Genomic DNA, 12168 nt, shown 5'->3' on the forward strand with positions numbered 1-12168 from the left:
CTCTTCAATTTAGACAATTTAGTCAAGATTAAATTTATTCCCTGAGCAAGCAATGAGCCCTTAGGGAGTATTAGTTCAATGGTAAAAAAAATAGTGCAACTTTAAGTATAAAAAAGTGGAAAGAGGAAATCATGTAAAAGTACCTCAAACGCTGTCACCTCACAGCTAGAAGGGGTTCAGTTCCCGCGGGATGCTGTGGGCGGGTTCTGTCCTCCGCGTCATCAGCGCCCATAGCCTACAGTGGGGTAACGGAGGTTGGCGAAAGGGCCTTGTGGAGTTTGCATGTTCTCACTGTGTCCCCTATACGGTACGGTAGGTACCCTCACAAAAAACATACAGTAATTACAGGATTACATTAGATCATTGACAGATGAGTTACAAAATTGTGGGATAAAAATTATTAAAGACAGAAAAAAATAAGTACCTCAAACTTATGCTCAATACTTAAAGTATTTATTACCTTTCCGGGGGCACTATGCCGTAAAGCACTGGTTCTCAATGCGAGGTCTGTCTGTGGACGCCCAGGGGTCCGTGAGCTATAGTTTACGGATCTGTACACATTTGTACACTTGGAAAATAAAAAAAGGTCAAGAATCACTTTGCTATAAAGCTAAGTGAAGGTGAATGGCGGGGCAGTTAGCCAGAATAATTGCGGCGCGTTAACTGGAATGCACTGATAATTAGCGGGCTAGCGGTGCGTTCATCATTCACTTCACGCTCCGTCTGACTCCTGGGCTTCAGCTGAGCTGCTCTCCTGTCTCCTGGAAGACACGTTTGTTTCCGTGTGTTACAGTGTTGATTTTGACAGCGAATTTCAATGCAGTTCTAGTCATATAGGCCCAAACTGCACCAATGCAACTACTGTACATGCAACTGTACTCGCAACCATTTCGTTGCAGGGTGCATGGGCTATATCTTGCACCACACCTTAACCCTCATCCCTAAACTTATTTGCCATTTTTTACTATTTATTATATATATATTTTTTTAATAGTTCAAATAGATGATCTACAAGCTCACAACATGTAGATCGGCTAGTTGAACTATTTAAAAATGATTTTCAAAATAGTAAAAAGGCTAAGGCAAATAAGTTTAGGGATAAGGGTGGCGCAAGATGAAGCCCCATGTGTTTTTTCCGACGTACAAACAGTCCCACAGTCATGAGTCAGTAGTCCCCAGTTCAAACATTGAATATTCAGTTCAGTTCAAAAATGTGGGATCCTGAAAAGTTTGGGAACACTTGGTGTAGAACTGTATAAGAGAGAGATGGAGAGGGACAGGAGCCAATAATAATAATAATAATAATAATAAAGTTTGGGAACCCTTGGTGTAGAACTGTATAAGAGAGAGATGGAGAGGGACAGGAGCCAATAATAATAATAATATTAATAAAGTTTGGGAACCCTTGGTGTAGAACTGTATAAGAGAGAGATGGAGAGGGACAGGAGCCAATAATAATAATAATAATAATAAAGTTTGGGAACCCTTGGTGTAGAACTGTATAAGAGAGAGATGGAGAGGGACAGGAGCCAATAATAATAATAATAATAATAATAATAATAAAGTTTGGGAACCCTTGGTGTAGAACTGTATAAGAGAGAGATGGAGAGGGACAGGAGCCAATAATAATAATAATAATAATATTAATAAAGTTTGGGAACCCTTGGTGTAGAACTGTATAAGAGAGAGAGACAGGGGCCAATAATAATAATAATAATAATAATATTAATAAAGTTTGGGAACCCTTGGTGTAGAACTGTATAAGAGAGAGATGGAGAGGGACAGGAGCCAATAAGGGGGGAGGGGGAAAAGTGCAGTGAAGGAGACGACAGGATAGGAAGGAGGGAGGGTCCTAGGGGACACGTCTACGAACTGGGTCAGCCGCTTGGCAGGACAGGCCAGTTCGTTAGAGAGCGCACACACACACACACACACACACACACACACACACACACACACACCTGGGGAAAAGGTGCCGTTCGAAAGCCCCCTGGCTGTAATTGGCAACAATGAAAATTACACAGGCTAATTAACAGCTCTGTGGCATAGAAAGCCTTGCCACGCTGGCACGGCTGTGCCAAGGAGGCGGTGTGTGGGTGTGTGTGTGTGTGTGCATGCGTGCGTGTGCATCTGCATGTCTGAGCGTATTACCATTGCATTAACTAATTTATTTGTCTGCGAATGTTCATCATTAAAATCCATTATGCCAGTGTGTGTGTGTGTGTATGTGTGTGTGTGTGTGTGTGTGTGTGTGTGTGTGTGTACAGAGAGTTGATGATTCGTCTCGGGACAGTGGGCGTGCATCGCGGCGCCGAGCAGAGGAGACAAATACACATCAGTGCTCGTTACAAATTACAACATACTCAACACTGAGCCGATGCAAAATGTAATATGTCATCATCACAGATGTGGCACGACAACAAATCTATTGTTAACACATTCAGAACGGGAACCCCTTTCGGTGTTTCAATTAAGCATTATGTTATACTCCAGCTATTGAAAAATACAAGCTCGTAGCGTGGTACTAGCTATGAGCTTGTAGATCTGCTAATTTTTTAAACTGTGAAAATGTGGAGCAAATCTTTGAATATATATTCTTTCAACGTTTTTAACTCAAATCTTTGCTTCTGGGGAGTCTCTGGAACAACATATTTTGAGATGAGGGTCAGTGGCCAAATATAGAAATGTCTGGAGGTCCTTGACATAAAAAAGGTTGAGCACCATTGACATAGAAACATAGGTTTTTCAGAAAACGGTTAGAATTCAGAAGACTTTTTTGTAATCGACCTCAGTCCAAAATGGGTTAAAATGCTCAAATTATTAATTTAAGCAGTTTTGGCTTCAATCCATTAAAACCTGGAAAGCATCTCCTGTTTTAGAAAAGTAGTTCTGTAAAAAATAATCTTATATATATATATATTTTTTTAATATAGATTTCTTCTTAAAGTGAGTATTTCTTTCCGCGATTCTGCCAATAAGAGTTTTTTTGCAGGGTCAAACAAGGGAATCATGTGACATTGATCCCATTCCCCTAATCACTCACAATAGGACATGACATATGTATATGTGCAGGCAGAAGAATAGAGATGAAAGCAAACGTCAGACTCTGAGTGAAAGTAACAGTGATTTAACAATATACATTGGGGTCCAAGAGATAGAATTGCCATTAAATGGGGGTCTGTAGCCTAATTCAGGTCAAACCCTTGAAATGAAAATGGTTGAGAATCACTGCTAGAGCCATACAAACTTATGGGGGTCCTTGGTGTATATTTTCAAATGGGGGTCCGCGGGATAATGAATGTCATTTTGGGTGACTAGACATGAAAAAGTTTGGGAACCAAGTACTGTAAAGTAATAAGCGTTTGGATGTATGAGGTTTCCACCCGACAGTGACAAAGATCACACACACACACACACACCTTGGCATAATCCTCGGACACACTCGGAAATTCTGCATCGTCCATTTCAGCAGTAAACATACATGTATAGAGTTGGTTCTGCTTTAGATTCAGATCCTCAGTCACCTTGTCACTTCTTCTTGGATGTAATCTTCTTCTTCTTGACGTCGGTCTTGGACATTCCTTTGCTCTTCCCGTCTTTACCTTTCTTCAGCTCGGCTGCTTCTTCTAGGGTTTTTGCCGCGCGTGCCTTCCTCCTGCCCAGTGGGGTTCTGCTGTACCACATCTGTAGAAGACACACACACTTTGTATTAACCCGTTCTGGACGGGAACCCCTTTCTGCGTTTCAAGCAGATCTACAAGCTCGTAGCGCGGCACTCGGTGCCGCGCTATGAGCTCGTAGATCTGCTATTTTTGAAAAATCGTGAAAATGTGGAGCAAATCTTTGAATATATATTCTTTCAGAGTGAACTCAAATCTTTGCTTCTGGGAGGTCCCTGGAACAACATATTTTGAGATGGGAGTCGGCGGCCAAATGCAGATAATTCTAGGGGTCATTGACGTCTAACCTGTGGTCCTGCCGTCCTGGGGACCACCAGTGGGCCTTGAGGGGGTTCCAGGTGGTCCCCAGCTAAATTAATGCAGATTTGGTAACCAAATGGACCCTTGTAGATCTTTAACTCTTGAGAGCGTAAAATGAAACAAAATGGACCCGGCCGTCCATTTGGTTTAATTTTACGCTCTCAAGAGTTACATTATTTTAACAAAATACCCACATTTTTGGTTTAGATATGCTATACCTCATCACATGGTGGTCCCTGTGGCTCAAATGCAGAATAAATAATGGGCCTGGACATGAAAAAGGTTGAAAACCACACTGGCCTAGACACATGGCAGGGATACATTGAGTGACATGTAGTGTAGCGTTAAGCATGCGTGGAAACGTCTTTAAAATAGCGTCCCACCAGAGATTGGGAGGCATACTTTGGGTCGACATATCATTGGTTCGACAGGCATTGGTCCGACTGGATTAAGGTTGGTGAGTAATGCGTTAAAGGGTTGGGAGAGGGTTAAGGTTAGGTTTAGGTGTGCTGCAACGTGGGAGGTTAGGGTTAGGGTTTCAGATAGGTTGTCGTTATCGGACCAATGGTATGTCGGACAAAACGTATGCACCCCCAGAGATATAGATTCCCCAATGCAACACTGTCGACAAGCTTACGACGCGTTGTGAGCTTGTAGATCAGCTATTTTTCGGTGTGTGTCTATGGCATCACCACACACTGCACAACTAAGAAAATTCATACCCCAACTCCTAAGCCTATACCCTCTAAATGTTCCAATCCCTGATAAGCCCAACCCAGATATTTTCCTTATTCTGGATGGGAACCCCTTTTGGTGTTTTAAGGATTGTGTTATACTTTATCTATTGAAAAATAGCAGATCTACAAGCTCATTGTGCGCCACCGAGTGGCGTGTTACTAGTAGGTCTTGTAGGTCTGCAATTTCTGAAAAATCGTGAAAATGTGGCGAAAATCTGAATATATATTCTTTCAGAGCGAACGTTTGTAACTCAAATCTTTGCTTCTGGGGGGTCCCTGGAGGCTGGAACAACATATTTTGAGATGGGGTCGGCGGCCAAATACATAATTCTAGGAGTTTCTCCTTGACATGAAAATGTTTGAGAACCACTGACATAGAAACATAGGCTTTTCAGAAAACTGTCATGATTTAGAAAGGCATTTGTAGAATCGGGTCTAAATGGGTTAAACCACTAAACCGTTTTTTGGTTGAGAAAAAAGGATGAGAAAAATGGACCTCACACTGTCCATGTCAAATTCTACTAAACTTTGGGCCCCTCACAAGTACAGTACATTACAGTACAGTACACCCCCACACAGATCTGAGTCTGGACTCGGTCCCACAACTGAACAAACATAGTAGAGATAGGCTGCCCTCTGCTGGCTGATATTAGTTCCTGCAGGGATACACTTTTTCAACTCAATCTCACACTCACGAACACATGCGAGAGAACTATGGCCCCTCGCTGTGAACACAATACATACCGGTATTTGTACTCTTGTATTATTTATTGTGAGTGAGGTTGTTCATTGTGCATACATCTATACTGTAGTGTAAAATAGCTCTTCAAGGCTTATCTCATTCACACATTTGACTGCCTGCCAGGTATTCATTCTTCTGCTTCTGCCATGATCTTTTCAGTGCAAACCACCAAGATACCATGTTGCACCGCTCTAAATACTTCCTTAATGTCAACAAAGTCCACACCCACAAAACCAGGGGGAGCTCAACAAACCATGTGCAACCCAGATTCGGCGGGTCCGATATCTCAAACCCTCACCCTAACCTCCCACGGGGCAGCACACCTAATTAAACCTAACCTTAATCCTCTCCCAACCCTTAACGCACCCCTCACCAAACTTAATCCGGTCGTTTTAACGCACCCCTCACCAACCTTAATCCAGTCGAACCAATGCTATGTCTAACCAATGTTATGTCCAACCAAAGTATGCCTCCCGAGTCCCGATTCGGGACAAACAAGGGACTAAATTCGGGGTGCATACTTAGTTTGGACTAGTCATTGGTTAGACATGGGTTAAGGTTAGGTTTAGGTGTGCAGCCCCGTGGGAGGTTAGGTTTAGGGTGAGGGTTTGAGATAGGTTGTAGTTGTAGGACTAATGACTGGTCTAACCAATGACTAGTCTAAATTATTTTCGCTCCTATAACACCAAAATGTGGAACGCCCTACCAATGGTCATTAAATCCCTTGACTCCTTTAAAACCGCTCTCAAAGGGCACCTACGAACGGCTGCAATTCTTGCAATAGTTATATTCTCATTAAAATCGTAGTGATTGTCAACATTAATTCGGGGCCCGCTTGCAATACCCTCCATCACCAAGAGGGCCCCGCGTGGGTCCACAGGCTGCATGGGAAATTTTCATTTTGGTTTAGTCATAGTCTTTGGAATAAAACTTATTTTAGTTTCAGTCATATTTTAGTCATCTGAAATGTCTAGTTTGTCTAGAAACGTCTAGTTTTCGACTAAATAGCATTCAGTTGTTTTTTTGATGGCGGCAATGGCAGATTTTTACACTTGGCTGAAAACAGCAGATCTACAAGCACACAACCTGCCGTAGCGCGACGCGTTGTGTGCTTGTAGATGTGCTCTTTTCAGCACAGCGCAACAAATCTCAGCTCCCTAATATTTTTGTCAAATTTTTATTTTTCGACAAAATTGTCAGTATATTTAGTTTTAGTCATCATGGCAAAATTTGTATTTTTTTTCATCAGCGAAAAAAAAATCATAGTTTTACTCGACAAAATCTGACCTTGAAGGCCTCCTCCTCCTCTTTGAAGACGGGGTCCTGTCGGGCGAGCGGGGGAATGAACTCGGAGGCGACGAGGGCTCTGGAGGGCAGCTGACTCAGCCTGCGGGGACTCAGCACCCAGCGCACCGCCCGCAGGATGTGACCAGGGGTGTAACCGTCCGTCACCTTGGCCAGGGAGCTCAGGTCCAGGCCCGGCCCGGCCCTGGCACCACCACCGCTGTGCAACAGCTCCCTCCACAGGACTGGAGGAGGCAGTGCGGGCGACGAGGGGGGCAGAGGGAAGGACAGGGGGAGTGTGGGGTTATTACGTTATTAATGTGGTTGTTACATTCTTAGCTTACGTATGTTTCATGATAACTTGTTATGTATGTGATGTATTGCCATGCTTTTTGTTCTTGCTTAATGTAAGTCGCTCTGTATTAAGAGTGTCTTCTAAATGCCTAAATTGAAAATTGTACACTGTAGGATGATCATTGATCATGTAGTAGGGCGTACATTTATGGAAAGAAAACACATGAAAAGGGTTCTACCCAACGATATATAGTATTAACTAAAATGACACAGATGCTTTCCCTGATATAAAGGCAATGTATAGTTTTATATATATATATATATATATATGCAAAGCACCTGGCGAACGCGTCGTGCAAATAAAGCAAAAATAATCTTGTCCTGAGCGTCTCTGGAGTGCGCGGTCGCTTCCTCTTCCTCTTACCCTGGTCTACATTTTATGCCTTGCCCACTTGGATGTGCACGAAAAGCTACCTGTTTATATATATATATATATATATATATATATATATATATATACGCCCTACCAATTGTCATTGAATCCCTTGACTCCTTCAAAACCGCTCTCAGAGGGCACCTACGTAAAGTCTGAATCCTTCCCCCCCCCCCTTTTCCCCCTCACTGTATATATTCTTTTCCCTTTTTACCTCCTCTATGATGATTACCAGTTTTTTGGCTATATACAAGTGTATATTTGTACGTCTCTAAATGTTATGATGAATTGAAAACGGTGGACCCTCTTGTAAACAAGTGTAATACTTTTATGGCGTCGTCCACTCACAGTTGACAGTTTTTGTATTGAGTTGTGCTTGAAATGTACTGTAACTGTTAATACATCAATCAATCAATCAATCAATTGTCCTACCTAGCCTGGAGGCGTAGTCTGGTCTGGGGATGAGGAGGATCTTCCTGTAGACCTTACAGAAGGGCTTGAGGTCAGCGTCGAAGGGCCTGCGGCTCGTCCCCACCAGCAGGACTCTGTCCTCCGGCTTCATGCCCTTCAGAACCTTAGCCAGGTCCTTCTTCAGCCTCTTGGGCTCCATCTGGAAGAGTGCGTTTTGAAACCCATTTAGGCCCGACGTCGAGAATTTTTTTTTCTTTTTTTTCTGAAATACCTATGTTTCTGTATCAGTGGTGATCAATGTTTCATGTCAAGGACCCCACAAATGATATGTAATGGGCTGCCGACCCCCATCTGAAAATATGTTGTTCCAGGGACCCCCCAGAAGCAAAGATTTTAGTTAAAAATGAAATATATCTGAAAGAATATATATTCAAATATTTGCGCCACATTTTCACGATTTTTCTAAAATAGCAGACCTACAAGCTGGCACTCGGTGCCACGCTATGAGCTTGTAGATCTAAGCTAGAGTATAGCTAAAGTATAACATAATGCTTAAAACCAGCCCAGAATTCAGACATGCAGGCCGATTCTATACGAATGTCTTCTAAATCCTAATCTACGTTTTCTAAAAAACGTGTTTCTATACGTTATAGAGAGTATGCGCATGCATGATTTTCCCATCTAGACTGAGTGGCAAAACATTGCGCAACATGAAGTGTTGGAGTTTGGAACCGCCCTGCGTACCACCTGTTTCTAAATGTCACATAATGCAGGAGGCAGCTAAATGTTGTGTTATTGAAAACAAGCACTTCCAAACTCCGACACTTAGAAAAATAAGTTCTTGACAGCAAGTAGCTCATAACATTTCTATGGTGGATTCTTATTAAACAAAAACTTTTGCAGATAGAAAGAGGATGATTAAAGCTTTTCACAGCTGCAATGTTGGTGAGTTTTTTAATGCAGGACAGGACTTTTCTGTTTGGGTGAATGGGCTGTCAAGGCCAGAAAGTAGTTTTTTGCCACTCAGTGGGCATTCCCGCATAACTTGCAGGTACGATGATGTCACGCGCATACCTTCTATTGGTTTTCAAACGTTTTCATGTTAAGGACCCCCAAAATTATATGAATTTGGCCGCAGACCCCCCCCCCCCCCCCCCCCTCGCATCTCAAAATATGTTGTTCCAAATGTTACAAATATAGGCCATTTTGCTTTTTTTTATCTCCTTCAAAAATAGCAGATCTACATCGTGCTGTGGTGCTATTTTTGAATACAAAATAGTGGTGAACCAATGTGCTAAAATGTAAAATGACAATGCTGTCCCACTTTTTGTATGTTAAATTGCCCCAAGAGGGCAGTATGAGCTCAGAGTTAAGCTGTGAGCCAGCACTTTCACTGTGGAAAGGTGAAACACACACACTTTGTTTTACAAAGAAGTCCATCTACAACCTCTTGAAAACAATGTCTAAACAATGTCTAAGAGCCTTGGTTGTGCATCTGACCACAATTTTGACTTTAAATCTATTATTTTTTATCTTGCAGAATATTATGATTTTATATAATATAAAATTACCTCCGTCAAATAAGTCGAATTCTAAGTAAGCTATAAAGCAAAATAATGCGAGAAGTAACCTTTGAATGAATTTCAGAGTTGTGGAATTTGGCTAAAAGAGGTTTCCATAGCAACCACTACAGTCTTTCTGATTTTAACCAAGCGGAATAGTTAACTTATCTGGAGTCAGTTATTGCTGAATGCTTCTGATTGGTCAATCGCCAAATTCATCAGTCAGTTATTTCTGCATAATGAATCAATAACAGACCGCTGCCTAATCAAACCCTCGGAGAACCTGGCTGCAGCCGCTTGATTTAGTGTCGTTTCCAACATGACAGTCATGTTAACACACACTGTCACAATGCCATTGACAGCTAAACATTGCTCTCAAAAAATGTTTTTGGAAACATTTGAGCGAGAAATAAACGAAGCAGTAACGCGAAAATGGATTCTATTTGATCAACTCACTTCCTTGTTTTCCGACTGTGCTGCAGCTGGGCAGACGCCGGCCAGCGCGACACTTTTATGGAATACTTTAATTTACCAAGCAAGGAAATACCTCGTTTTGTTGTGTCAATTTATTAATGTATGTATTCACGTCGGTGGTTAATCAGCCTGTCGGTGATTTATCTATAAACAATGACCACTCAGCCATACATTATGCCTTATGTGACACATACTGATCTGGAGTCAGCTGTTCTGTATACTGTGACCTGTACAGTGTCAGTTTTATTTTCACCTCTTTCTCCGTCTTCGGTACTTTCTTGTAGAAGGTCTTCTCTGCGTCTCCGATCCAAATGACTGAGGGCTGCAGCTGGCGAGCCACCTGCCGCATGCACAGCACGCACACACAGTCATACACACACACAGTCATACACACACACAGTCATAAACACACACACACAGTCACACGCACAGACTGAGACAAAAGTACCAGTAATTGCCGTACAGTACATTTATAGGGATGAATCGACACCAAAACTGTTTGTGTTAGAGCCCGTCAACATGAAAACGTCCCAATGTCACAGCAGGACACACACACACACACACACACACACACACACACACACACACACACACACACACACACACACACACAGTGATTTAAAACCCTGGGAGACTTGTACTTGTGCATGAAAGAGTGATTTTTGCACATGCATATGAATGTGTGCACGCATGTGTGTATAAGCGTGGATAGGAGGGAAGAGAGCTGTGGAGGAGAGAGAGAGACACACACACACATACACACACACACACACAGACACACACACACACACACACACACACACACACACACACACACGAGGACGGTCTTTTTAAACACAAAAGTCACTTCAGGACAAGCACTCACACAGAAACATTAACCACTTCCTACTTCCTCGTACAACAACTTGCACAATCCGCAGTCTACAAGCAGACAACGTGTTGCATCGGGGTACGGTGATTTACCATGTAGATCGTAGGCTATTTTTGCCGGTTTTGAAAATGTGAATTTTATATATGAATATGAAAATGTTGAAAAAAAACTTGAAAAAGTCCGGCCTATGGTTAAATGTGCAACAATGTGTCGCAACAGCAGTTGTTTTCCCCATCGACGCCCGCATGTTATGAAGTGAGCGTTGTAACTTTAGAATTATGTTTTTGACAACAATCGAGTTATGCAACTTTAGCATGCTCTACTTATTTCGGGAAAAACAACAAAACATCCGTTCTGTTGCTCAACGTTCAGCACCGGGAGCATCTGGGACTGCGTTCACAGTGCATTTTGTGTGAGTATTTGGTGAAATTAATGCAATGTATAGAATGTACCAACAACAGCTGTCAAACTGCAGATTGCAACCCTTAGACCAGAGGTTCCCTCCAGTGTTGTTTTTGGCGGAAAATTTAGATTTTAGTTTTAGTCATTAGTCTCTTAAATAGTTTTAATTTAGTTTTAGTCACATTTTAGTCACCTGGAATGTTTTAGTGTTAGTCTAGTTTTAGTCGACAAAAACTAAATTCTAATGTTAAAAAGTTAAATGTTATGTTCTAGGTCCTTTAAGGTTACATGTGAACGCTATGTGGGTGGCGATGACCATCCCCTGGTTCCTCAAACGACTGCCTCTGATTCCGGAAGGCCGGACAAGACGACGCTCACGGAGGGGGAGCATGCTTTGTTTGGTTTCCGAGTAAAAGCGCAAATCCGGCATTAGTGAATTGTTTACGCCTCCATGGTGGGATATCTTGTTTATTCATCTACAAGCACCCACCACCGCCTAACCTAAGCATTCTGCAGGGTAAGGACATTTACATGTCAATAAAGAGCCTCAACAACTCAATGACTTGACTTGAGGGAGCAGGATGCGTCCAAAGACTCCAGCGCTTTGTTCAACCTCAGCAAGTTAAAGTATCACAAACACTAAATAGTGACATCAAATGAACAAAGAACAGCCACCCGTCAATCCCACGTGTCGCGCAATGCTTCAGCTCGGAACAATGCCTTAACTGTATGCAGATAAGACAACCAAGCAATGACACAAGCCAAAACTACTGTGGTCTCTGAGCAGAATCAAGCCAAATCAACACCCACACACTATTATGACATTTCTATTTCGTTACAGAGCAACAGCATGCGCACGCGTGCATGCACACGCAAGCATACAACCAAGTGTAAAATGACTTAGTTATACTGGATATCTTGTCCACTAGTCCCTGCCTAAGATTTTAGTCTAGTTTTTATTTTTGACAAAATTGTCAA

The 12168-nt window shown here is 42.2% G+C and overlaps 1 protein-coding gene across 1 annotated transcript in view; it reads right to left on the bottom strand.

Moving 5' to 3' along the window:
• Positions 1–3146: 3146 nt before the first annotated feature.
• Positions 3147–12168, bottom strand: part of drc11 (dynein regulatory complex subunit 11) — a gene marked incomplete at its 5' end in the record, with an annotated part of 82714 nt that continues 73692 nt past the window's right edge. The window contains 4 exons of the mRNA XM_080758543.1: positions 3147–3684; positions 6747–6988; positions 7903–8080; positions 10171–10257. Of these exons, the coding sequence (XP_080614669.1) occupies positions 3529–3684; positions 6747–6988; positions 7903–8080; positions 10171–10257 (663 nt within the window). The 3' untranslated portion in view covers positions 3147–3528. The remainder of the gene's footprint in view (positions 3685–6746; positions 6989–7902; positions 8081–10170; positions 10258–12168) is intronic.

Source organism: Protomyctophum bolini, assembly GCF_963924005.1.
Source record: "Protomyctophum bolini genome assembly, chromosome: 24".
Taxonomy (NCBI): domain Eukaryota; kingdom Metazoa; phylum Chordata; class Actinopteri; order Myctophiformes; family Myctophidae; genus Protomyctophum; species Protomyctophum bolini.